Source organism: Schistocerca piceifrons, chromosome 5 (assembly GCF_021461385.2).
Source record: "Schistocerca piceifrons isolate TAMUIC-IGC-003096 chromosome 5, iqSchPice1.1, whole genome shotgun sequence".
Lineage (NCBI taxonomy): Eukaryota > Metazoa > Arthropoda > Insecta > Orthoptera > Acrididae > Schistocerca > Schistocerca piceifrons.
In genome coordinates, this window is record NC_060142.1 from 335,017,997 (window position 1) to 335,044,613 (window position 26,617).

Below are 26,617 nucleotides of genomic sequence, written 5' to 3' on the forward strand. Positions count from 1 at the left end.
AACAACGATGTGCTAGCAGACAGTATTTTCCGATGTAAGCGAGAAATCAAGCGAAAATCACTACCACTGATGATGGCTTTACCTCAATAAAGCGAAACCTGCCTGGTGAAAAAAATCACGGAACTGTAAAGCAACTACGGACACTATGACCACACAAATGAAAAATTCTAGGGTTATTACATTTTTGTTGAAATCTGAAGTTATTTCACCTGTCTCATATCTTGCATAGAAGGTAGAATAGTTTTATCTACATCTATTCTCTGCAAACCATTCTGAAGTGCATATCAGAGGGTACGTCCCAATGTACCAGTTATTGGGGTTTCTTCCCAGCCCATTCACGTACAGAATGCGGGAAGAATGTTTGTTTGGAAGCCTCTGTGCATGCTGTAATTATTCTAATTTTATCCTCACGATCCCTATGTAAGCGATACTTAAGGGTTTTTACTATACTCCGAGCATCATCATTTAAAGCAGGATTTTGAGACTATGTTAGTAAACTTTTACGTCTGTCTTCAAAAGTCTGCGGTTTCAGTTTCGTCAGTAACTCTGTGACGCTCTCTCATGGATCAAACAAACCTGCGACCATTCGCGCTGCCCTTCTCTGTATATGTTCAACATCCCCTGTTAGTCCCGTTTAGTATGGGTCCCACACACTTGAGCAATATTCTAGAATCGGTCGCACAAGATATTTAAAGCAGCCTCCTTTGTAGACTGAGTGCATTGCACTTCCCAGTATTCTACCAAAAAACTGAAGTCTACCACCTTCTTTACCCACGACTGAGCCTGTGTGATCATTCCACTTCATATCCCTACAAAGTGCCACACTCAAACAATGGAAACTCCAGGTAGGAATATCAATAACCTAGGAAAAGACAGATTGTTACTTACTGTCAAGAAGACACGTCAAGTTGCAGACAGGCACAGGTCGACAGCTGGTTGGTAGTCATACCAATATAAAATGCTGTGCAGTGATTGCAGCAGAGCTGGAATATGACACAGCTGGTTTCACAGGTGGCCCAGCTCCTGGTGGGGTGGGATAAATCTGTGACAGGACTGGAATAGGAAGTGCCAGGTGGGTTGATTGGGCAGGTTTTGCACTTGGGTTTTCCACAAGGATATGATGCTTGTGACAAGGGGTTGGGATTGGGAGCGGCATAGAAATGGACTACAGTGTTGTGGGGGTTGTGTGGGCGATGGAACACCGCTTCAGGAGGGGTAGGAAGTATATTGGGTGAGATGTCCCTCATTTCAGTGCATGATGATAGGTAAACAAAGCCGTGACGAAAGATGTGGTTAAGTTGTTTCAGTCTGGGTTGGCACTGGGTGATGAAGGGTACGCTACTTTGTGGCTGGTTTTTGGGTGTGGTGGGAATATTGGGGGATGAGAGAGGAAATGAAATGGGAGATCTGTTTGGGGACTAGTCTGGGGGATAGTGCCTGTCTGTGAAGGCCTTGATGAGACCCTCAGCATATTGAGCAAGGAAGTTTTTGTCACTGCAGATATGCTGTCCCCAGGTAGCCAGACTATATGGGAGGGATTTTTTGGTGTGATATATGGGAGGGATTTTTTGTGTGTGAAAGGGATGACAGCTGTCAAAATGCAGGTACTGTTGGCGGTTGGTGGGTTTAATATGGACAGAAGTGAGGCTGGAGCCATCAGAGAGGAGGAGGTCAACATCTAGGAAGGTGGCATGCTAGGTTGAGGAGAACCACGTGAAGTGGATGGGAGAGAAGTCGTTGAGATTGTGAAGGAATGACAATAGGATGTCTTGGCCTTGGGTCCAGATCATAAAAATATTTTCTGTGAATCTGAACTAGACTAGAGGTTTGGTGTTTTGGAAGGCCAGGAAGGTCTCTTCTAGATGGCCCATGAAAAGGTTTGTGTAGGAGGGTGCCATGTGGGTGCCCATGGCGGTTCCAGGGATTTGTTTATATCCCTTCCATTTAGTTGAAAAGTAGTAGTGGGTTAGGATACAGTTAGTAAGGTGTATGAGCAATGAGGTAGTGGGTTTGGAGTCTGAAGGACACTAGGAAAGATAGTATTCAATAGTGGTAAGACCATGGGCATGCATGATGTTGGTGTATAGGGAGGTAGCTTTAACAGTGATGAGGATGGATCCAGGAGGTAAAAGGGTGGGAATGGTGGAGAGTCGGTGTCTTTGACATGGGAGACTAGGTTACGGGCAATTGATTGAAGGTGTTGATCAATGAAGGCCGAAATTATTTCAGTGAGGGCACAATAACCAACCGCAAGGGGGCATTCAGGATTGTTGAGTTTGTGTATTTTGGGGAGCATGTAGAAGGTGAGTGTACGGGGTATCATAATGGGTGAGGTGGGAAGTGGATTCAGGGGAGATGTTCTGGGAAGGGCCCAAGGCTTTAAGCAGAGACTGGAATTTGTTTTGGACTTCTGGGATGGAATCACTCTGGCAGAGTTTATAGGTGGAGGAGTTGGATATCTGGCGGAGACCTTCTGCCAGTTAGTCACTGCAGTTCATAACAACAGTGATGGAAATTTTGTCTGGAGGCAGGATGATTAGGCCAGGATTTGTTTTGAGGTTGTGTATGGGTGTTCTTCCTTCTACTGAAAGGTTTGTGTTCTGAGGGAGGGACTCGTTTTGTGTAGTGCACAATTTTACATTTCTTGACGTTTAAAGCAGGTTGCCAATCTCTGCACCGCTTTGAAATCTTATGAAGATCTGACTGAATATTTATGTAGGCTCTTTCTGACGGTACTTCATTGTAGATAACTGTATCATCTGCAAGAAGTCTGAGGTTACTATTAATATTGTCTACAAGGTCATTAATATAAACATGGACAGGAAGTTACTTCTACATCTGACTATGGCTCTCCATCCAAGATAACATGCTGCATCCTCCCTGCCAGTCCAGCCACAAATTTCACTTGATACCCCATATATCGTACTTTTTACAATAAGCGCAGGTGCGGTACTGACTCATATGATTTTTCGGAAATCAGAAAATACTACATCTACCTGCCTGTCTTGATCGAAACCTTTTAGTATGTCATGTGAGAAAAGTAAGAGTTGGGTTTCACATGATCGATGTTTCCGGAATCCATGCTGGTTGGCATGGAGGAGGTCATTCTGTTCGAGGCGCCTCATTATATTTATTTGAGTTCAGAATATGTTCTAAGAGTCTACAACAAATCGATATCAAGGATGTCGGACGGTAGTTTTGTAGCTCACTTCTGCTATCCATTCTTGTAGCTGGGTGTGACCTGCACTTTTTTCCAAGAACTGGGCACGGTTTTTTGTTCGAGGGAGTTACAATAGTTTATAGTTAGAAAAGGGCCTAACTCAGCCCCAAATTCAGTATAGAACCTGATACAGATTCCATCTGGGGTGGAGCTTTGTTCAGTTTTCATGATTTCAGCTGTTTGTCAAGAGTACTGACATTAATATGTATTTCATTCATCTTTTCAGTGGCACGAGGATTAAACTGGGGCAGTTCTCCTGAGTTTTCCTTAGTAAAGGGATATTTAAAACAGAGTTAAGCATTTTCATCTTTCGGTTTGCTACTCTCAATTTCAGTTTCTTCCTCATTCGCTAGGGACTGGACACTAAATTTGGTGCCACCAACAGACTTTACATACGACCAGAATTTGTTGGGGTTTTGTGAAAGATCATTTGACAATATTCTGCTACGGTAGTCACTGAAGGCTTCATGCAGTTTTCTCTTGACAGCCAAACGCTTTTCATTCGGCATCTCTCTGTCTATAGTCGTACGCTTTGTTTCACACCTATTATGCAGTAATTTCTGTTTCTTTAGAAGTTCCATTGCCGTGAGTGCATACCACGGAGGGCCCCTTCCATTACGATCTGTGCTATTGGGTAACATCTATCCATTGCATGGTCAGTTATTCTTTTAAACTTGAGCCACAGTTGCTCTACATGCTCCTATCCTGCGCTGAAAGTTTCAAGTTCCTCATTGAGGTATGACATTACTGATTTTTTAAAATCTAGTTTACTGAGTATACATACACACACACACACACAGACACACACACACACACACACACACACACACACACACACATACACACTGCCGTTTCTGCTTTGTTAACCGTTCTTGCTAAAGCCGCTTCATGGTCACTTAACTAATACCAGTTTGGCTGTGGACATCCTCAAAGTGGTCAGGTCTATTTGTTGCCATTAGACCCAATATATTTCCATCATGAGTGTGTTTCCGAACTATGTGTTGTAGAAAGTTGTCAGACATGCATTTAGTAATATTTCACAGGATGTCTTTTCGCCCCCATCACTACAAAACTGTAATTTTTCCAATAGACTGTGAGATGATTAGAGCCTGTAATAATGGTTGCAGTGTGATTGGAGAACTTACGTAGAAGTGAGATTGCTGTGAAGTTTTCTGTTACATCAGGAAACGATACTGGTGGGTGACAGATGGATGCAGTTATCATTTTATGCCCACTCATGACACTGAGTCTTTTGTCTCAGAAAGAGCTCTGTAATCTGAGAGAATGTTGTTTATTCCAAGTGCCTTGTTTTGACTTAGGTCTTTTAGAGCTCATTTAAAGTCTTCTCGCAGTATTATACCTTCCGTGTCATCCACATCTCGTTCCTTTTCTCTTTCAATAATATCTTCAAGTCCGTTCTCCTTGTATAGCCCTTCTATATATACTTTCAAGCTTTCCTTTCCTTGTTTTATACTGGCTTTTCATCTGGACTCCTAATATTCATAGTTGTCTTTTTCTGAGAAGGTCTCTTTACTTTCCCTGTAGGCGTCATCTATCTTTCCCATAGTCATGCGTGCTTCTGCAGCCCTACACTTCTCCTCTCGCCATTTCTGCTTTACCATTTTGCACTTTCAGTCAGTCTCCTTTGTTTAAACGTCTATATTTTCCTTTGCCTGCTTGATTTGCTGTATTGTTTTGTATTTTCTCCTTCCATCAATTAAATTCAATAACTGTCAGTATTTCGCTTCCTAAAGTTAATCATTCACCTTCTATGGTACACCTTTCCCTTGCTACAGTCAATCGTTGTCTAATCCCTCCTACGACGGTTCAATCCCGCGTCCGGCCATCCTGATTTAGGTTTTCCGTGATTTCCCTAAAATCGCTCCAGGCAAATGCCGGGATGGTTCCTTTCAAAGGGCACGGCCGACTTCCTTCCCCGTCCTTCCCTAATCCGATGAGACCGATGACCTCGCTGTCTGGTCTCCTTCCCCAAAACAACCAACCAACCAATCTAATCCCTCCTAAATATACAAACTGAATATCGTCGCTAATAGGCTATACATCTACATTTACACCTATATTCCACAAGCTACCGTACGGCGCGTGGTGGAGGGTACCCTGTACCATTACTAGCCATTTTCTTTCCTGTTCCACTCGCAAATACAGCGAGGGAAAAACGACTTTCTATGTGCCTCCGTATGAGCTCTGATTTCTCGTATCGCCGCGCGGGGTAGCCGAGCGGTCTATGGCGTCTTGTCACGGTTCGCGCGGCTCCCCCCCGTCGGAGGTTCGAGTCCTCCCTCGGGCATGGGTGTTGTGTTGTCCTTAGCCTAAGTTAGTTTAAGTTAGATTAAGTAGTGCGTAAGCCTAGGGACCAATGGCCACAGCAGTTTGGTCCCACAGTCCTTATCACAAATTTCTAATTTCTTGTATCTTATCTCGTGATCTTTGTGAGCAACGTATGTTCGGCAGTTAGCTTCAAATGCCGGTTCTCTGAATTTCGTCAGTAGTGTTCTTCGAAAAGAAGGTCGCTTTCCCTCCAAGGTTTCCCATTGAGTCCCCGAAGCAGCTCTGTAGCATTTACGTGTTGTTCATATGTACTGTTATTGTATTGTGTAGTTAAACTTGGGACCTAGAAACGACGGAAAGGCTTCGTCCCGCCATAGCCCTCAGTGGTTCACAACCCCTCAACAGACCACAGCAGTCCACCCACCCCGCCGCCGCTACCCACCGGACCCAGGGTTATTGTGCGGTTTGGCCCCCAGTGGACCCCCCCAGGAACGTCTCATACCAGACGAGTGTAATCCCAGATGTTTGTGTGGTAGAGTAATTATGGTGTACGTGTACATGGAAACAGAGTTTGCGCAACAATCGCCGACATAGTGTAACTGAGGCGCAATAAGGGTAACCAGCCCGCATTCGCCGAGGTAGATGGAAAACTGCCTTAAAAACCATCCACAGGCTCGCTGGCACACTGGACCTCGACACTAATCCGCCGGGCGGATTTGCCAGGGACTGGCACGCATTCCCACTCGGGAAGCAGCGCGTTAGACCGCGCGGCTAGCCAGGCGGGCATATGTACTGTTAAAAAATCTAGCTGCCCGCTTATGAATTGTTTCGATGTCTTCCTTTAATCCGACCTAGTACAGAACCCAAAAACTCGAGCAGTACTCAAGAATAGGTCGCACCAGAGTCCTATATGCGGTCCTCTTTATAGATGAACCATTGTTGTTGTTATTGTGGTCTTCAGTCCTGAGACTGGTTTGATGCAACTCTCCATGCTACTCTATCCTGTGCAAGCTTCTTCATCTCCCAGTACCTACTGCAGCCTACATCCTTCTGAATTTGCTTAGTGTATTCATCTCTTGGTCTCCCTCTACCTTTTTTATCCTCCACGCTGCCCTCCAATACTAAATTGGTGGTCTCTCGATGTCTCAGAACATATCCTACCAACCGATCCCTTGTTCTAGTCAAGTTGTGCCACAAACTCCTCTTCTCCCCAATTCTATTCAATACCTCCTCATTAGTTATGTGATCTACCCATCTAATCTTCGGCATTCTTCTGTAGCACCACATTTCAAAAGCTTCTATTCTCTTCTTATCCAAACTATTTATCGTCCACGTTTCACTTCCATACATGGCTACACTCCATACAAATACTTTTAGAAACGACTTTCTGACACTTAAATCTATACTCGATGTTAACAAATTTCTCTTCTTCAGAAACGCTTTCCTTACCCTTGCCAGTCTACATTTTATATCCTCTCTACTTCGACCATCATCAGTTATTTTGCTACCCAAATAGCAAAACTCCTTTACTACTTTAAGTGTCTTATTTCCTAATCTAATTCCCCCAGCATCACCCGACTTAATTCGACTACATTCCATTATCCTCGTTTTGCTTTTGTTGATGTTCATCTTATACCCTTCTTTCAAGACACTGTCCATTCCGTTCAACTGCTCTTGCAAGTCCGTTGCTGTCTCTGACAGAATTACAATGTCGTCGGCGAACCTCAAAGTTTTTATTTCTTCTCCGTGGATTTTAATAACTTCTCCGAACTTTTCTTTTGCTTCCTTTATTACTTGCTCAATATACAGATTAAATAACATCGGGGATAGGCTACAACCCTGTCTCACTCCCTTCCCAACCACTCCTTCCCTTTCATGGCCCTCGACTCTTATAACTACAATCTTCTTTCTGTACAAATTGTAAATAGCCTTTCGCTCCCCGTATTTTACCCCTGCCACCTTCAGAATTTGAAAGAGAGTATTCCAATCAACGATGTCAAAAGCTTTCTCTAAGTCTACAAATGCTAGAAGCGCTGGTTTGCCTTTCCTTAGTATATTTTCTAAGATAAGTCGTAGGGTCAGTATTGCCTCATGTGTTCCAACATTTCTATGGAATCCAAACTGATCTTCCCCGAGGTCGGCTTCTACCAGTTTTTCCATTCGCCTGTAATGAATTCGCGTTAGTATTTTGCAGCGGTGACTTATTAAACTGATAGTTCGGTAATTTTCACATTTGGCAACATCTGCTTTCTTCGGGATTGTAATTATTATATTCTTCTTGAAGTTTGAGGGTATTTTGCCTGTCTCATACATCTTGCTTACCAGACGGTAGAGTTTTGTCAGGATTGGCTCTCCCAAGGCTGTCAGTAGTTCTAATGGAATGTTGTCTACTCCGGGGGCCTTGTTCCGACTCAGGTCTTTCAGTGCTCTGTCAAACTCTTCACGCAGTATCATATCTCCCATTTCATCTTCATCTACATCCTCTTCCATTTCCATAACATTGTCCTCAAGTACATCAGCCTTGCATAGACCCTCTATATACTCCTTCCACCTTTCTGCTTTCCCTTGTTTGCTTAGAACTGGGTTTCCATCTGAGCTCTTGATATTCATACAAGTGGTTCTCTTTTCTCCAAATGTCTCTTTAATTTTCCTGTAGGCAGTATCTATCTTACCCCTAGTGAGATAAGCCTCTACATCCTTACATTTGTCTTCTAGCCTTCCCTGCTTAGCCATTTTGCACTTCCTGTCGATATCATTTTTTAGACGTTTGTATTCCTTTTTGCCTGCTTCATTTACTGCATTGTTATATTTTCTCCTTTCATCAATTAAATTGAATATTTCTTCTGTTACCCAAGGGTTTCCACTAGCCCTCGTCTTTTTACCTAAATCTCTGTCTTACCATTATATAATTTATCTGATACCTTTACTCTTCTAAAATTCTACGAATAAACCGCCTTTTCTACCGCAGTTCTCTGTCTCACTCCCTTCTCCCCCTTCGAATGTTCAAGACTGCAGTCTGGTCTATGTACAAGTTGTAGCTAAGCTTTCGCTCCACGTATTTTTATCCCCGCTAGCTTCAGAGTTCTCACGAGTGTATTGCAGTCAACATTGTCGAAAGCTTCTAAGTAGATTAGAGATGCGGCTGTTGACAAGAATACGTGCGAGTCGAGAAGCACACCTGCTGACGCACCTTCAGTGGACACAGAAAAATAAGTTTCGGTCCAGGGGACAGCTCGTCGTTTTGCACCGCTAGTCATCCAAGTCGGTGACAGTACACGGATGCTGTTGCACATTTTATTTCGCCGGCGCGAAGTGTTTCTTTATTGGGGAACAAACAGACGGCGACGGTGGCGGCATCGGAGGCGGGCACCGCCGGGACGCGCGACGCGGGTGACCGGCGGGTGACGCGGCGCGGCCTTATCAACGCCCGCGAGGGGCAGAGGAGCAGAGCAGCGCGTCGCAGCCGCAGCCTCTGCCGAGGGTCAGTCAGAGCCGCGACGACATGCTGGCGACCACGAGCTCGTGCTTGAGGCGGCTGGCCGCGGGCGCAGCGGCGGCGGGCCAGCGCTCCATGTCCTCCGGCCTGCAGCGCAAGACGCACCAGCAGCAGCACCAGGCGCGCCGGCTGCGCTACAGGTAAGCGCGCGACAGCCTGCCCTCTAGCCGTGCCGCTAACGATGTGCCAGCCAGCCTATGTGGTTTTTAGGTGGTTTCCCACAGCGCACTAGCTGAATACCGGGCTGGTATCCAAGTACCGCTTCAATTGCGTGATTCGCAAACATTTAGAAATCTTTCGTTCGCTTTCACATTTAACTCTACACGCAGACAGTTGAGGTACACACATGCCGTTCCGGGAGGTAACGGGGTGGCAACAGAAGAGGCATCCGGCCACCCCCTAACTAAACCGTGACAAATCCGTTAATAACCGTGCTGACCCTGCCCTGATGCGGAAAAAAAAGAAAACCGAAGAAGATTACAACTTAAATACAGCAACCAGAGACTTGGAAGAGCAGTTGAACGGAATGGACAGTGTCTTGAAAGAAGGGTATAAGATGAACATCAACAAAAGCAAAACGAAGATAATGGAATGTAGTCGAATTATGCAGGTGATGCTGAGGGAATTAGATTAGGAAATCAGACACTTAAAGTAGTAAAGGAGTTTTGCTATTTTGGGAGCAAAATAACTGATGATTGTCGAAGTAGAGAAGATATAAAAAGTAGACTGGCAATGGCAAGGAAAGCGTTTCTGAAGAAAAGAAATTTGTTAACATCGTGTATAGATTTAAGTGTCAGGAAGTCGTTTCTGAAAATATTTGTATGGACTGTAGCCACGTATGGAAGTGAAACATGGACGATAAATAGTTTGAACAAGAATAGAATAGACGCTTTCGAAATGTGGTGCTACAGAAGAATGCTGAAGGTTAGATGGGTAGATCACATAACTAATGAGGAGGTATTGAATAGAATTGGGGAGAAGAGGAGCTTGTGGAACAACTTGACTAGAAGAAGGGATCGGTTGGTAGGACATGTTCTGAGACATCGAGGGATCACCAATTTAGTACTGGAGGGCAGCGTGGAGGGTAAAAATCGTAGAGGGAAACCAAGAGATGAATACACTAAGCACATTCAGAAGGATGTAGGTTGCAGTAAGTACGTGGTTATATACCTGATAGATGTAACATTTAATTTTTTTCCATACTACTTAAATAAACCATAAGTAATCCATTCAACGTTTTCCTTTCTCTTTTTACTGCTATGTTACGTAAATCCAACTGCATTTTCACGCATATTAAGCTTCGTTCCTGCACTGTGCTATCACATAATTTTAAGTGAACGATATATTCCATTGTGGCTACTGTATGAGCGTTGTCATATGCAATTTCCGGGCAAGTGCGTGATGCGAGTTAGCTCTTTGGATCAGACCTTGTTGAATAGTGGTGCATTTTTTGTTCTCATTCTTCCTGCCTAGCAAAGGTAGGATTTATGTACAGGATGATTCTAAAAGGACTTTACAACTTCACTTACATGTAAAATTTTACTGACGCGACTTAAAAAAAATGGCTCGAAGCACTATGGGACTTAACATCTGAGGTCATCAGTCCCCTAGACTTAGAATTACGTAAACTAACTAACCTAAGGACATCACACATATCCGTGCCCGAAGCAGGATTTGAACCTGCGATGCGACTTAGATATGTCGTGAAGATGGCATCCTGTAGTGAAATACTATTAACTTATGGTTGTGGTACCGAATTCCGCCTCTAGGAATGGCAGAAAATTGAAAATCATGTGTGTAAGGTGCCATCTTGTAGCTAAAGTTTCATTCACTTCTTGTTGTAGTACCGAATTCCGCCACCAGGAAACGAGAGAAAATTGAAAATCGAAATGGCAGATTTCACAGGTCCCGAACGTACTCTTTGCGTGTTTGGGTAGAAGAAAGAAAGTCAGCAAACAAGGATTCAAAAATTTTGTACCGAGTACCATAAGGAACCTCCAAGCAGGCCGACAATTTACTCTCGGCATAAGAATTTCTTTCAAACTGGTTATAGCTTTCGTCATAACATATATCCAGGTCGCCCACGGGTTCCTGAGGATGTCGTCGAGCGAACGAGAGTGAGTTCCGTTCGTAGTCCCAGGAAATTAACCCATCGAGCGTCACGAGAGCTTGCAGTTTCTTAATCAATTGCTTGGAGAGTGTTACGGAAAAGATTGCACCTAAAACTATTCAGACTGAAATTGCAGAAGTGACGGCAGATATGTTGAATAAAGTGTGACAAGAAATTGACGCCAGATGGGACTTTTGCTGTACGACTAGTGGCAGACACATTCAGACAAAGGGGAAGTTAAAGTGGAAATTGAAGTGTAAGTAAATGTATGGAATGAAACTTACAGTATTTTGATACAAGATGACACCTCTACTGTCTGATAAATTTCTTCATGTAAGTACAGTTGTAAAGTCCTTTTAGAATCACCCTATATTTGCGACAGATACTACAAGCGACCTTGATTTGTAGCCTCCTGTTAATATCGACAGCATCGAACACAATTTCTTTAGCACCAAAATCAACTGTTCTTTTCCGGAACTTTATGAAAGTGCATTCGATGGAACTGACAAAGTTCACTAGTGGTGTTCAAACACGTGTAGGAGCAAAATTAATCACTCCTGCCAACACAGAAACGGTCGCGTCATCTACAGACCACTCCGTCAAGTCGACGGGGGTAGGGAATTTCTGTGGCACCCATGTCAAAAGTTGGTCAGTCTTTGCAGTCTGCCTCGTCGTAGCCTCGTTCTGGATGCAGTTCGCTTTGGCCCATGTCGCACCATCCACCCAGTCCCAAGACAACGAAGATAGTCCTGCTGGCACTTATAAATGCAGGTAATACATATCCTTGTATACAGAAACCAATTCAGGCCGAATAAAACCAATAATTTATCTTGCCAGTGCCATGCTCTCATTGCGTTTTTATGTTACTTGCAGCGGCAGTATGAATAAAATTCACAATTTTAATAAACTTTGGAATAATGTTATCTCTACAGCTTAGTAAAAATGTCACTGAGCTCAGTAACCTTACTCTTCTTTCACGGAACTTATCGAATGTTCGAATACACTGCATCAGCTCCTCCCCACTGAGTTGTGAAATTTAAAACTTTCGCGGCGCACATATTGTTCCACGTAGTTTCGGGAGAACTACAGGATGTCTCTAACTTGCTGTCAAGATACTTCAGCGCGGAGTCTTCTGGCCACCTTCAGGTGAACTCTGACGAAATTCTCGTTGCGCATGCGCTGGTTGAAGATCCTGCGCCGAAATATCGCGGCAGAAAGTTGCAGAAATGCGGCAGTTCGCCCGAAATTTCGTGTAACAATCTGCAAGTCGGAAAAGTTTCTAAATGGTTCAAATGGCTCTGAGCACTATGGGACTTAACATCTGAGGTCATCAGTCCCCTAGAACTTAGAACTACTTAAACCTAACTTACCTAAGGACATCACACACATTCATGCCCGAGGCAGGATTCGAACCTGCGACCGTAACGGTTCCGCGGTTCCAGACTGAAGCGCCTAGAACCGCTCGGCCACTTCGGCCGGCGGAAAAGTTTCAAAATCCACAAAATAACACCTGATGGAGCCGGCCGGAGTGGCCGAGCGGTTCTAGGCGCTACAGTCTGGAACCGCGCGACCGCTACGGTCGCAGGTTCGAATCCTGCCTCGGGCATGGATGTGTGTGATGTCCTTAGGTTAGTTAGGTTTAAGTAGTTCTAAGTTCTAGGGGACTGATGACCTTAGCAGTTAAGTCCCATAGTGTTCAGAGCCATTTGAGCCACAACACATGATGGACGAAGTAAGTAGGACATAAAAACTATATTAGCCCTGGCAAAAAGGCATTCCAGGCGAAGAAGTCTAATAGGATCAAATATTTGCCGTAATTTGAGGAAGAAATTTTTGGGAATGTACGTTTGGAGAGCGGCTTTGTATCCTAGGGAATCATGCAGAGTGGGAAAAGCGGAACGGAAGATGATCGAGACATTTGAGACGTGCTGCTACAGAAAAATGTTGCAAATCAAGTGGGCTGATAAGATGAGGAAGTTCAAATGTGTTTGAATTCCTAAGGGACCAAACTGATGAGGTCATCGGTCCCTAGACTTACAGACTATTTAAACTAACTTACGCTAAGAACAACACACACGCCCATGCCCGGGGAGGATTCGAACCTCCGACGGGAGTGGCCGAGCAATCCGTGACATGGCACCCCAGACAGCCCGGCCACTCCGCGCGGCGGAATGAAGAAGTTCTCCGCAGAATCAAATGTTCAAATGTGTGTAAAATGTTATGGGACTTAATTGCTAAGGTCATCAGTCCCTAAGTTTACATACTACGTAACCTAAATTATCCTAAGGACAAATACACACACCCATGTCCGAGGGAGGACTCGAACCTCTGCTGGCATCAGCCGCACAGTCCATAACTGCAGCGCCACAGACCTCTCGGCTAATCCCGCGCGGCTCCGCAGAATCGGTGATGTGAAGAAAGGAACATATGGAAAACACAGACAAGTAGGAGGGACAGGATGATAGGACATGTCTTAAGACATCAGAGAATAACTTACACAGTCACAGAGGAAGTTGTGGGGGATGACAAGAGACTGAAATACATCCAGAAAATAAATGAGGACGTAAGGTCCAAGAGTTACTCTGAGATGAACATATTAGCACAAGAGAGAAATCAGTGGCAAGCAGCATAAAACCAGTCAGACGACTGGTGACTCAATAAATAAATAAAGAAATCAATAAATATAATAGCTCTGGGTATGATTATATCGTAAGCGTCTGGCATAACGAACGTCGCTGCCTATTGGCTGTAGAATGCCGCATAGAAACGCCCCTGAGAGTTGTTCAGTCTCCGTCCCAGCCCTCTCTCTAGACGGCACCTGTTCTGGAGGTTCTGGGGCGCAGAGCTACCGCCGGCATCCGCTACAGAGGTCGGCGACCCGCCCGCGCCTTCACGTTGCATCCAGTAGCGCCACGTTACGTCACTCCAGCTACTAGGCAATCTGCGAGTGATCCTCGCCGCGTAACAGCTTGTTTTCTGGATGCAGCTTCACCGAGTGGCAGTACACACAGCAATTGAATAGCAGCTGACACTCACACAGTAAACATGTTGCTAGGGAACAACTTCGCAGTCGCCTGCTCATGTGAACTTGTAAGTTAAGTGGTTTTGTTACATGGCGAACGCAGACACCGACTGAAGGGGTCACAGCAATCGTCAGGGACTAATGTAAACACAAAATGCCACAGGCTGCGTATTTTTCCTTTTTAGGGTTCCGTGCCTCAACCAGTAGAAACGGAACCATTATAGCACCTCTTTGTTCTCCGTCTGTCTGTCTGTCCGACTGTTAGGAACCTTTTTCTCAGGAACGAGTTGACGTATCAAGTTCAAATGTATATCACATACTAACGTCTATGTCCTTTGGCGGTGTAAACCTTTAAGCTTCTAAGTCAATGCAATCAACAGATATGGCCATTTATGTCACATGTTTTGATATTCGAAACCTCACAAAACAAAACTTACGGGATACTTCCCGTTGATCTGGACTCATAAAATTCGGAAAGATGCGAGGTTTCACAGTAAAAGTCATGGAAAAAATATGAAAATTGTTAATCTGTAATTATATAACGCGAGAAGAATATTTTTTGTCCGGCTGTGTTTTTCTGGCTGTCTCTTCAGATCCCTTTTACTCGTGAACAGGTTGGCGTATCAAATTCAAATTTATGTCACTTACTAAGGTCTGTGGTCCCTTGGCGATGCAAAACATATAAGCTTGTAAGTCAATGTAGTCAAAACATACGGCCATTTAGGATCGCATATTTTGATACTCGCAAGCTCACTCATCGAAATCTGTAGTGTACTTCCCGTTGATGCAGAGTCATGAAATTTGGCAAGAAGCATGTTTCCACAGTACAAGTAAAGGAAAATTGTTAAACTGTAATTATATCAAATACAAATATCATTTTGCAATTAGAACATAACGTTGCATTCATCATACGTCACATAACGTTGCATTCATCATACGTCAAAAGCATAGTAGATGGATATTATTGCATGCAAACATAAAATGAAACTTTAGTCATGTTTTAGTAAGTAAATAAAAATATTTTATTAAGTATTCTATATCAACATATAAAAACTGAAGTCCTCTGCTCACTTCTTCCTGTATGGCCGGGTTAGTCTGAGGAACTTCTTTAGTGATTTCGATATCGCCTTGGAATTCGCGTGACCATGTCTGTATTGAAAGCAGAGAAAAGTCCTGAGATTCACGATTCGCAGGATGGATGAACTATATATACAGATAATTAAGTTTGTATAGAATCCTGAGTGCGCGAGTCCTACTCTCAGGTGGCCAATTCTTTTTATAATTAGTTTCGCTCGGCCAACCGAGAGCATCTTCAGATATTTGTCGCCCTAGTGGGAACACATCTAAAGTTCGGACGTACGCTGAACTCAGTCGTCAAACAATATGTAGTGAAACTATTAATAAAGAAGCAAATAATAACCGAGCTGTAGTATTGTGTCCTTACATTAATTGCACCATATCAGTCCAAAGACTGAATTAATAAAATAGAGAAACATTAAAATGGTTGTTTTAATGCTTCAGGCGATCTACATGATCACCTACCCTACCTCCTCCCCCCCCATCCCCCCCCCCCCCAAAAATAATACAACGCACAGAATGTGAAACAGTCAGAAACGTCCTTCTTTGGGATGTTGTCCAACTTGCGAGACTTTGGTTTAAATATCGATTATCTCATCAAAACGTTGATCCTTCATGTGAATTAATGCAGTCCGTATTTTTGTGGTATTCATATTGATGATATCAAGTGTCGTCAACCGTACTGATTATTTCCGGAAAAGAACGGTCCGCGGTTTACATTTCAATAGAGTCGCAGCAGGCGTCCAAGGTTGTCGTTTTTGTTTGGGAGTAAAGGTGTGCGGGACACGTTTTGCACACAATTTTCTCTTTTTCAAGTCATTGTAGAGGATGCATACGAGTTGTTTACCGTTGTTAGTTCAAGCCGCCACAGTAGTTACTTCGCTGACGTCACTGTTACCATCAGGAATAAAATCACTTTCGGAACTTTATGGACGAACTGTCTATTACTATTACTAATGAATTAATATCGTTGCAAGAGACGAGATTAGCGTTCCTCCGGCACGAAGACGATTAGAGATGAAGAATTAGAGATGAAGAAGAAGCTAGGAGTCGAAAAAGTTAGAGGAGGAAATCGACTCTAAAAACGTGGGCGGCTGGACTGGCATTCCTGCCGAATACGAAAGCCGTCTCTCAGCGACTTTGCCACCTTTCTCGTTAGTCTCATTTATGGATGACTTTCGCACTGAACTTGCACAGTGGGTCTAACGTAAGTTCCTAAAGTACGTAACGTTTTTTGTTGCGAATAAAGTCGCCTAGATTACTTAACATACTTTCAGTTACTACGACTTATCGGTTACAGCAATCATCACATCTCCAATTAAGAATAATGTAGCTTAAGAATGAGAGGTGTTATGTGTACATTATCTGCTGACAAAAGTTTAGGTGGCTGTATTAACAAACAAACAAATCATATTGGTTGCAGACTGATTTAGGAAACCTATTTTCTTTACAAATAAAGAGCGTAACGTTTCTATTTGAACATGAAAACGGAAAACTGAAGTGTATGTCATGTTATGTGTAAGGGACAGTGAATTAAAAACTGAACTGCCGTCTCAACCGCACCATGGAATGGTTCCATTCAAAAGTAATCGCGACCACGTTAAGAAATTAATCCCACTGGGAGAAAGGACGACCATTTCCTGTTTCGTAGAACGCGGTCGGCCGGTGACGGATGCACAACCACACCCACTCTTGCACTTCCTCGTCCGACTGAAACCGATGACCACACACGTGTTTCTTCAGGTCGTCAAAGATGTGAAAATCACACAGTGAAAGATCCGGTCTATACAGAGGATATTGCAGTGTTTCCCAACCAAACTGCTGAAGTGTAGCTTTCGTCCGAATGGCAGTGAGAGGCTGGCGTTATCGTGCAACAGGAAGGTTCCATCCGACAGCATTCCTGGGGTTTTTGACTTTGTGGCAGTTTCTGCAAAGTGTTTTCATAGCGCTGCACATTGATTGTGGTTCCATGCTCGAGCTCGAAGAAGAAGGTCGTCATGACCTCACCGGAACTTTTGCGAACAGTTTTGGATTTCTTTGACGGTGGGGGGGGGGAGGTTTCCACTGTTGGCTTTGCAGTTTGTCTTCGGGTTGTCGAAATGCTGTTGGACAGAATCGTCCTACAGTACGATAACGCCCGCCTCCACACTGCAAATCGGACAAGGACTACACTTCTGCGATTTGGTTGGAAAACACTGCAACATCCTCCATAGAGCCCCAATCTTCCACCGTGCGACTTGCGTGGAGGTCGCTTTCAGTCGGACCATGTAGAGCAAGAGTGTGTGCGGTCGTTGATGCGTCAGCGGCCGACTGCGTTCTACGAAACAGGAATTGATCCTATCGTCTCCCAGTGGGAGGAAAGTCCTAGCGCGTGTGGTAATTACTTTTGAACGGAACCATTCCATGGTCCCGCTGAGGAGGGTGTTCCGATTTCATTTCGCTGCCCCTCATAAAACTGCGAAGTACTTTCAAATCATCATCATCATTTAAGACTGATTATGCCTTTCAGCGTTCAGTCTGGAGCATAGTCCCCTTATAAAATTCCTCCATGATCCCCTATTCAGTGCTAACATTGGTGCCTCTTCTGATGTTAAACCTATTACTTCAAAATCATTCTTAACCGAATCCAGGTACCTTCTCCTTGGTCTGCCCCGACTCCTCCTACCCTCTACTGCTGAAACCATGAGTCTCTTGGGTCACCTTGCTTCTCCCATGCGTGTAACATGACCCCACCATCTAAGCCTGTTCGCCCTGACCGCTACATCTATAGAGTTCATTCCCAGTTTTTCTTTGATTTCCTCATTGTGGACACCCTCCTGCCATTGTTCCTATCTACTAGTACCTGCAATCATCCTAGCTACTTTCATATCCGTAACCTCAACCTTGTTGATAAGGTAACCTGAATCCACCCAGCTTTCGCTCCCATACTACAAAGTTGGTCGAAAGATTGAACGGTGCACAGATAACTTAGTCTTGGTACTGACTTCCTTCTTGCAGAAGAGAGTAGATCGTAGCTGAGCGCCCACTGCATTAGCTTTGCTACACCTCGCTTCCAGTTCTTTCACTATGTTGCCATCCTGTGAGAATATGCATCCTATGTACTTGAAACCGTCCACCTGTTCTAACTTTGTTCCTCCTAAATTGGCACTCAATCCGTTTATATTTATTTCCCACTGACATTACTTTCGTTTTGGAGATGCTAATCTTCATACCATAGTCCTTACATTTCTGATCTAGCTCTGAAATATTACTTTGCAAACTTTCAATCGAATCTGCCATCACAACTAAGTCATCCGCATATGCAAGACTGCTTATTTTGTGTTCACATATCTTAATCTCACCCAGCCAGTCTATTGTTTGCAACATATGATCCATAAATAATATGAACAACAGTGGAGACTGGTTGCAGCCTTGTCTTACCCTGAAACTACTCTGAACCATGAAAATTTACCGTCAACTCTAACTGCTGCCTGACTATCCATGTAAAGACCTTTAATTGCTTGCAAAAGTTTGCCTCCTATTCCATAATCTCGTAGAACAGACAATAACTTCCTCCTAGGTACCCGGTCATATGCCTTTTCTAGATCTATAAAGCATAGATACAATTCCCTGTTCCACTCATAACACTTCTCCATTATTTGCCGTAAGCTAAATATCTGGTCCTGACAACCTCTAAGAGGCCTAAACCCACACTGATTTTCATCCAATTGGTCCTCAACTAATACTCGCACTTTCCTTTCAACAATACTTGAGAAGATTTTACTCACAACGCTGATTAAAGAGATACCTCTGTAGTTGTTACAATCTTTTCTGTTTCCATTTTTAAAGATTGGTGTGATTACTGCTTTTGTCCAGTCTGATGGAACCTGTCCCGACTCCCAGGCCATTTCAATTATCCTGTGTAGCCATTTAAGACCTGACATTCCATTGTATTTGATGAGTTCCGGCTTAATTTCATCCACCCCAGCTGCTTTGTTGCACTGCAATCTATTGACCATTTTCTCCACTTCCTCAAATGTGATCCTATTTCCACCATCATTCCTATCCGATTCTACCTCGAAATCTGAAACATTACTGATCGTATTTTCACATACATTGAGCAACTCTTCAAAATATTCCCTCCATCTGCCCAAGGCATCCACAGGATTCACCAGCAGTTTTCCTGACCTGTCCAAAATACCTGTCATTTCCTTCTTACCTCCCTTTCGAAGACTGCTAATTACACTCCAGAATGGTTTTCCAGCAGCTTGACCCATAGTCTCCAACCTTTCTTCTTGGATGCTGTAATTATCTGTTTGGCTTTGTTTCTTTCTTCAACATAACTTTCTCTGTCTACCTGAGTTCTAGTAAGTAGCCATTTTTGATACGCCTTCTTTTTCCTTTTACAGGCTGCCTTGACTGTGTCGTTCCACCAAGCTGTTTGCTTCATCCTACTTTTACACACTACTGTTCCAAGACATTCTTTAGCCACTTCTAGTACTGTGTCCCTGTACCTTGTCCATTCGTTTTCCAATGACTGTAATTGACTACATTCAACTAACTGGTACCTTTCTGAGATCGCTGTTATGTACTTGTGCCTGATTTCCTTATCCTGAAGTTTCTCCACTCTTATCCTCCTACATATGGACCTGACCTCCTGCACTTTCGGCCGCACAGTCCCAATTTCACTGCAGATTAAATAATGATCAGTGTCATCAAAGAATCTCCTGAATACACGTGTGTCCCTCACAGCCTTCCTGAATTCCTGATCTGTTATTATATAGTCAATGACAGATCTGGTTCCCCTGCCTTCCCAAGTATACCGGTGAATGGTCTTATGTTTAAAAAAGGAGTTTGTGATTACTAAGCCCATACTGGCACAGAAATTCAAGAGTTGTTTCCCGTTCCTGTTGGCCTCCATATCCTCTCCAAATTTACCCATAACCTTTTCATACCCTTGTGTTCGATTTCCAATCCTGGCGTTAAAATCACCCATGAGCAGAACACTGTCCTTGTCCTTTACTCTAACAACTACATCACTGAGTGCCTCATAAAAACTATCCATCTTTTCTTGATCTGTCCCTTCACAATGCGAATATACTGACAATCCTAATTTTCTTGCTAGACACTGTCAAATCTATCCACATCAGTCGTTCGTTTACATACCTTATTGCAACTACGCTGGGTTCCATTTCTTTCCTGATGTAAAGCCCTACACCCCATTGTGCTATTCCTGCTTTGACTCCTGACAGGTAGACCTTGTATTCTCCCACTTCCTCTTCTTTCTCACCCCTTACCCGGATGTCACTAACAGCTAAAACGTCCAGCCCCATCTTATTTGCAGCCTCTGCCAGCTCTACCTTCTTCCCAGAGTAGCCCCCATTGATATTAATAGCTCCCCATCTCATTACCATTTGTTTGCCAAGTCGTATCTTAGGAGTCCCTGGTTTGTCAGTTAGAGGTGGGACTCCGTCACCTCCAAAGGTCCGAGGCATTTTGCTCTGATTGTTGCCAGCATCATATTTGAAGTACCAGGGAAGCAGGTTGCTAGCCTTACTTGCCCCGAGTCCCATTGGGTTTTACCCCTAACGGTTGAGGGACTAACCGGTGGATTTGGTAGTCTTTGCCGTATGAGCACAAAGGTGACCACGACTCAGAATGTGTCCGAGATGCCCAGCCTTATTCCAAAGTAACTGGTATCCCGACTGTAGGGACCACTTACTTGGCCACTCATACGTTGCCCGTGGTTCATGAACTAGGACATGACTACAGGAACCCACACCATGAACCATGAAGTACTTTCAAAAAGCCACTTATTTAGCTTTGCAGATGTAAGCTACGTTCTTAGTCTCGCTGACTGTGACAAACTTTTTAATTTTGACAAGGTGACGTGCTTACTACAGTTTAATGCTCAGCGCGCTGGTTTTTTGGACAGGCCGGAGACCCGGACCCAGTTGGGTTTGCGAGGTGAGTTCACGTGCCAGCATCAACCAGTCTGGCTGCCGTTAAACGCAATTTTAGATTCTGCCAGTCCCACGCTGCTTCCTCAACTCCGCATAAAAAAATGCAGAAATCATGTAAGGTATGGTACATAATTCACAGGCAAATGGTGCCAAGTGTTTTCCATTCTTAGGGGTAACAGACTTTATGCCAGCAGGAACGGAACATGGCCACAGAAATGAACATCCAAATAGGAGATTTGTCCGTTATTAGCGGCTGTTGCACCAGGTAGACAAACGATGGCGGAAACTATGAATATACTACATTAAAAAATGTTACAAAGTGAATACACGTCATTACGTACATCATTTTTGCAAAGTTCTGTTTAAAACCAATGTAATTTTATTGAAATCGACAAATTTTCTGAAGTTGTAGGAAGTTTATTTGTACGAGATTCTCTATGAAATACTGCTGTCTTAATATAACGTGCTGAATGTGTCATGACACATGAAAATTTGTGCCAGACCGGTAATGGGGCACGAATCTATTTTGATTGTTGCTAGTAGTCGCCTTAACCGTCAGACTGTGTGAGCACGTCTTCAGAGCTGCCCCTCTTATTTTTCCGAACAAACAACTGGAGGTTCGGCACTGCAAAATAGAACCAGTAGTGGAGTTTGTATGACGTAGAAGCTTGGCTCGCCCTGTCTCTGGTGATATGTAAAAAGTGAAATAAATTAACTGAAATTACGTTGTGTTTAAAAAACCACACAAGCTAGTAAACAGCTTTTCAAATGGTGGACGTGTGGTATTAACTATGAATTTTTTTTAAGTTCTGCTAGGCTTCGAGGTTGAAATTAGTTTCAGAATAATAATAAACATTCTTAGCAGCGTGAGTAATTTTATATAACAAAGTTTCTTTTATGAAAACTGTGAAGCACGATTTTAAGAAGGTTTCATCACTGAAATGAAATGATGGATCAAAGGCGTTGTAGTTAGGGACATGCAATGACATGAAATTATATCAGTGGCAACCGGGTTTGAGTTTTGGTTTGACATAAAATTTCAGTTAATACTAGATTTTTTTTAATTGCATTTCACGGTCAGCATATCTGGACAGTTTACACGAATATTTTTTCATGTCATACATCTTTATTAATTTCGTCTGCACCGATTCATTCATTTCATTTAATTCAGCTCACGTAATTTCTGCTCGGGAAACATATTAATCCATGTGCGTAAGAGTACGCGGAAAGGGGTAACACGGTCGGTGTACTGGAGAACAACAAATGCGCGCACACCGAGCGAGGTGGCGCAGTGGTTAGCGCACTGGACTCGCATTCGGGAGGACGACGGTTGAATCCCGTCTCCAGCCATCCTGATTTAGGTTTTCCGTGATTTCCCTAAATCGTTTCAGGCAAATGCCGGGATGGTTCCTTTGAAAGGGCACGGCCGATTTCCTTCCCCATCCTTCCCTAACCCGAGCTTGTGCTCCGTCTCTAATGACCTCGTTGTCGACGGGACGTTAAAAAACACTAACCTAACCTAACCTAATGCGCGCACGTAGTGTAGTCAGTGCGACTGAAGGGCAGTCTCCGCTGGCGGACCTCGAAGGAGGACATGAGGGGTATTCTGGAAATTTTAGAATTTGGGAGTGCTTACTAAAAATATTGGCTTTGAACTGTTTAACGGGTAGGCAGTTTTCCGAAAATAGTTGGCATCTCAGTAATAGTAACGGGAGAAGTTGTGGTAGCTAAATTTAACCAGCAATTGGAGAGATATTCCACCTTATGCAGACACTATTTGTTTATTTCACTTTTCCCAAAAATATTTCGGTACTTTTTGTGCAATCTTCAGTGGAAATTTTTATTGTACAGTCTGAAAATTATTATAATACGGCAACATTTTAATTTCAGCTTATAGTTATTTCTATTCATATGAAGGAGTATTAATTATATCTCAAATGTCACGTTGGTCTACGTATATAGTTAATGACACATATCACTTAACTGATACACGAAATATTGTATTTTTAATTGAACAATGAAATAAATGAACAGAAAACAGCCGCAATAGCACGGTATATGACGACTGAAACGTTGTCTTTACACATCGAAAATAACAGGAAATAAGGCTAAAGAATGAACAATCGTAAATAACATGCAAATGAGGCTACTTTCGATCTGAAAGGGACGAGAAACAGAAAAATACGAGTAGAAACCGATTTTATTTGTTTGCAGAAGACAGGCTGTAAAAAATGTGTGGTAGCTGTAAAGCTACCAGCATAAAAACTACCTGTTAGTATTATGTAAGGTATATATAAAACTATGTAAATATTTCTCCTCCAGACTAGTATCCTAGGTTTAATCCTCGCCACAGCATAAACATACAATATTCGTATATCAGTTAAATGACATGTACCACTAACTACATATGTAAGCCACAGCAAGGCTAACACCTAATTATCAATTCTTGTGCATATAAATAACTAAGATGAAATTCAAATATTGCCGCATTATAATAATTTTCATATTGAACAAAAATTTTAAAAAATGTGCTGAAGGCAGCACAAAAAGTGCTGAAACACGTTTGGGAAAAGTAAAGCAAACAAACAATGTCTTCCATAAGGTTGAATATCTCTCAGCAAGCACGGAAAGAAGGAAGAGATTCGACATCTAAATTTATGATTATTAACCAGCAATAGTTAAATTGTAGACAGGTTCGCTAACCTGACATTATTGTCACAAAATTCAGTGGAGAGTCAATTCAACTTCAAAGTGACCACTAAATTTCATTGAGTTGTGGAGATTAAAAGAATACCGATTGCTAATGTTTTGCATATGACGATTTGCTGGCTTCGTGCATGAGTTAGTAATGTTTTTCCACGAGTTTAATAAACTCAATAGATACACATAACAGAGAGTTTAGTAATTATTAATATATTTTCTTTCACTATTTACAACAGCCTGCCAACGTTGGATAGCTTTCCGATTTCGAGACTGCAGAAATTAAGTGGTTTTGAGATGAAGAACTGGTCGAGCCATGTTCGGAACGCATTTTTTATCCAGAATGGAAGTTCCTTGAAGACTGTTCGTCAGAGAGCGGAAAAGGTGAAAATCTGAGGGCGCAAGACCATGCTAATAAGGTGGGAGTGGAATGACTTCCCAACACAACTCCTGTATAGTGTTTTTTGCCAAGTTAGCAGAATGCGAACGGGCGTTATCGTGGAGTAGCATCACATCAAGCAGCCTTCCTTGTCGTTGTTCATGGAGTGTGTCTGTAAGACTCCTCAGTTGTTGACAATAAATGTTAGCAGCGATCGTTACACTTCGGGGAAGCAATTTATGGGACTCCACGCAGTCTTTGTTCCACGAGATACATAACATTATGTTTTGTGGATGCGCGCAGATCTTTGTACGTGGAGTTGCTTCTTGGTTTGCGGAGAGGTGAAGGGGAGGGGGGGGGGGGGGGGAGTTGCTTCTTGGTTTGGGCTCAGCCATTCCTTTCTTTCCTTTACGTTAGGTATAAAGACACGATTTTTCGTCACCAGTGACAATACGAGATAGGAATGGTTGGTGTTGTTCATGAGCCAATTTATGACGCAATCAGAGATGCACATATTGCCTCCTCCTGATTTGTGTGATTTTGGCTTAGAGCATGCGGTAAGTATACACTCGATTTTTTAACCGTGTCCATTGTATGCAAATGCCGCGCGATGGTGGAATGATCATAGTTCATCACATTTGCCAATTCTCGAATACACTGATGTGGAACACAGTGGATTAATGCATTTAAACGATCTTCATCAATCACCGAAGGTCGTCCTGAACGTGGAGAGTCACTAATGTCAGAACGATCCACCTTCAAACGAGAAAACCATTTTCTTGCCGTGCTCTGTCCAATGGTACTACTGTACAACATGGACGGCGCAAATGTTTCTGGCGGCCTCTGCTGCTGTCTACCCTCTACTGAACTCAAACAGAAGAATATGTCGGAAATGTTCCTATTTCTCCACTTGTCACTCCATTTTCTAGCTTCCACAGCTCCACTCGCGAGCTCCAAATGTCAAAATGACAATTTGTAAACTCAAATAGCAACAGTGAACTACAAATAAAATATAACAACCGGTAAATAAACCCTTAGCAACCGGAGTACCAACATGCAAAACAAAAATGCTACGAAGTTATGCATCAACCTAAAACAATCTCACCTTGTCTTAACGCAAATGAAAGTAGACAGTGATTACCTACAATGCGTTATTGCTTTCTGTGGGCGGACTATTATAGTTGCGTTTTGAACTGAAATAAAAATGAAACTTTAAAGTGAACTTCGTGTAGCAAATGTGGTTCGTTGCCTTATTCCTACAAATTAAACTGAAGCTAAGCAAAAATACAGACTTCTGGAGTAGGTTCAAGCCCCAAGTCGTATATTATTGCTGCACGTGACCAAACCTAAATCTAGTTCAGTGTGTCTTACAAAGAAGGTTAAAGTCGAAAACAAATAAATCACAGATAATAAATTTTCCAAATACTGAGAGAGAGCTTACTTTGCCTCCAATCTGAAAATGGCCCTCCATCTTATTATGCTTCGACGTATTGCTACCAAAAAAGGTTATCCCTGCTGTCTTCCTTCACATTCGGCTTAGTAGAAGACACCTTTAGCTACAGTGTCAGTAGTATGGTTTCACCAGTTATTGTTGTTACCCTACATTTTCGAAATCTGTGGGAATATTTGTAGTTATAAAACAATTTTAGACATTGCTCAGCGTGTGAGCTAACTAAAGAACTGGGTATCGCGTGACCGTAGCAACACAAATACTATTATCTAATCGCAGTTGTCTCTCAGAGGAACAGTGCGGCACGACAAGAGATGAAGCGATTGCATTACAGTTCGTTCGAGGATAAAAGGCACCGCTATCGGCATGGCACGTGTTCGTCAGCCAATTCTGTCCTCACCTGCGGCTTCCGTGCAGTAGAGACAAATACGGAGCCTCAAATGAGAACAAGAGTCGGCTGCCTGCTTACTAACGGCTTCCGACGCTCGCCTTCATGCTGAGGCGAAAATGCGTCACAGACAAAGTGGCGTTGGAGTTAGTTAGTTAGTTATGTGGTCCATTGATCAAAAGCACGGAAAACAGCTATGATGTAGAACGTGTCAAATGCACAAGAAGTGCGCACAGGAAACAAGGGTTTCTTTTTTACACTTTAGTGTTACACCTAAATATTTCTATTATCTATCCCATTCCCTTAAATGTCACAAAATGCATATATTATATCTCCAGATTTATTTACTCATATTCAAGAATTCATCTATGGTGTAGAAGGAGTTGTCAAGGAGGTATGATTTCAATTTGTTTTTGAAACTATTACTGCTGTCTTTCAGACATTTTATTTCATCTGGTAATTTATCAAAAAGTTTTATGGCAGCATAATTTACCCCTTTCTGTGCCAAAGATAGGTTAAGTGAAGTATAGTGTAGGTCTTTCTT

General features: G+C 42.9%; 1 protein-coding gene across 1 annotated transcript in view; it reads left to right on the forward strand.

Moving 5' to 3' along the window:
• Nucleotides 1-8,965: 8,965 nt before the first annotated feature.
• LOC124798421 (farnesyl pyrophosphate synthase-like) overlaps nt 8,966-26,617 on the forward strand; it is a 262,415-nt gene continuing 244,763 nt past the window's right edge. Inside the window, exon 1 of the mRNA XM_047261823.1 lies at nt 8,966-9,145. Within this exon, the coding sequence (XP_047117779.1) occupies nt 9,012-9,145 (134 nt within the window). The 5' untranslated portion in view covers nt 8,966-9,011. The remainder of the gene's footprint in view (nt 9,146-26,617) is intronic.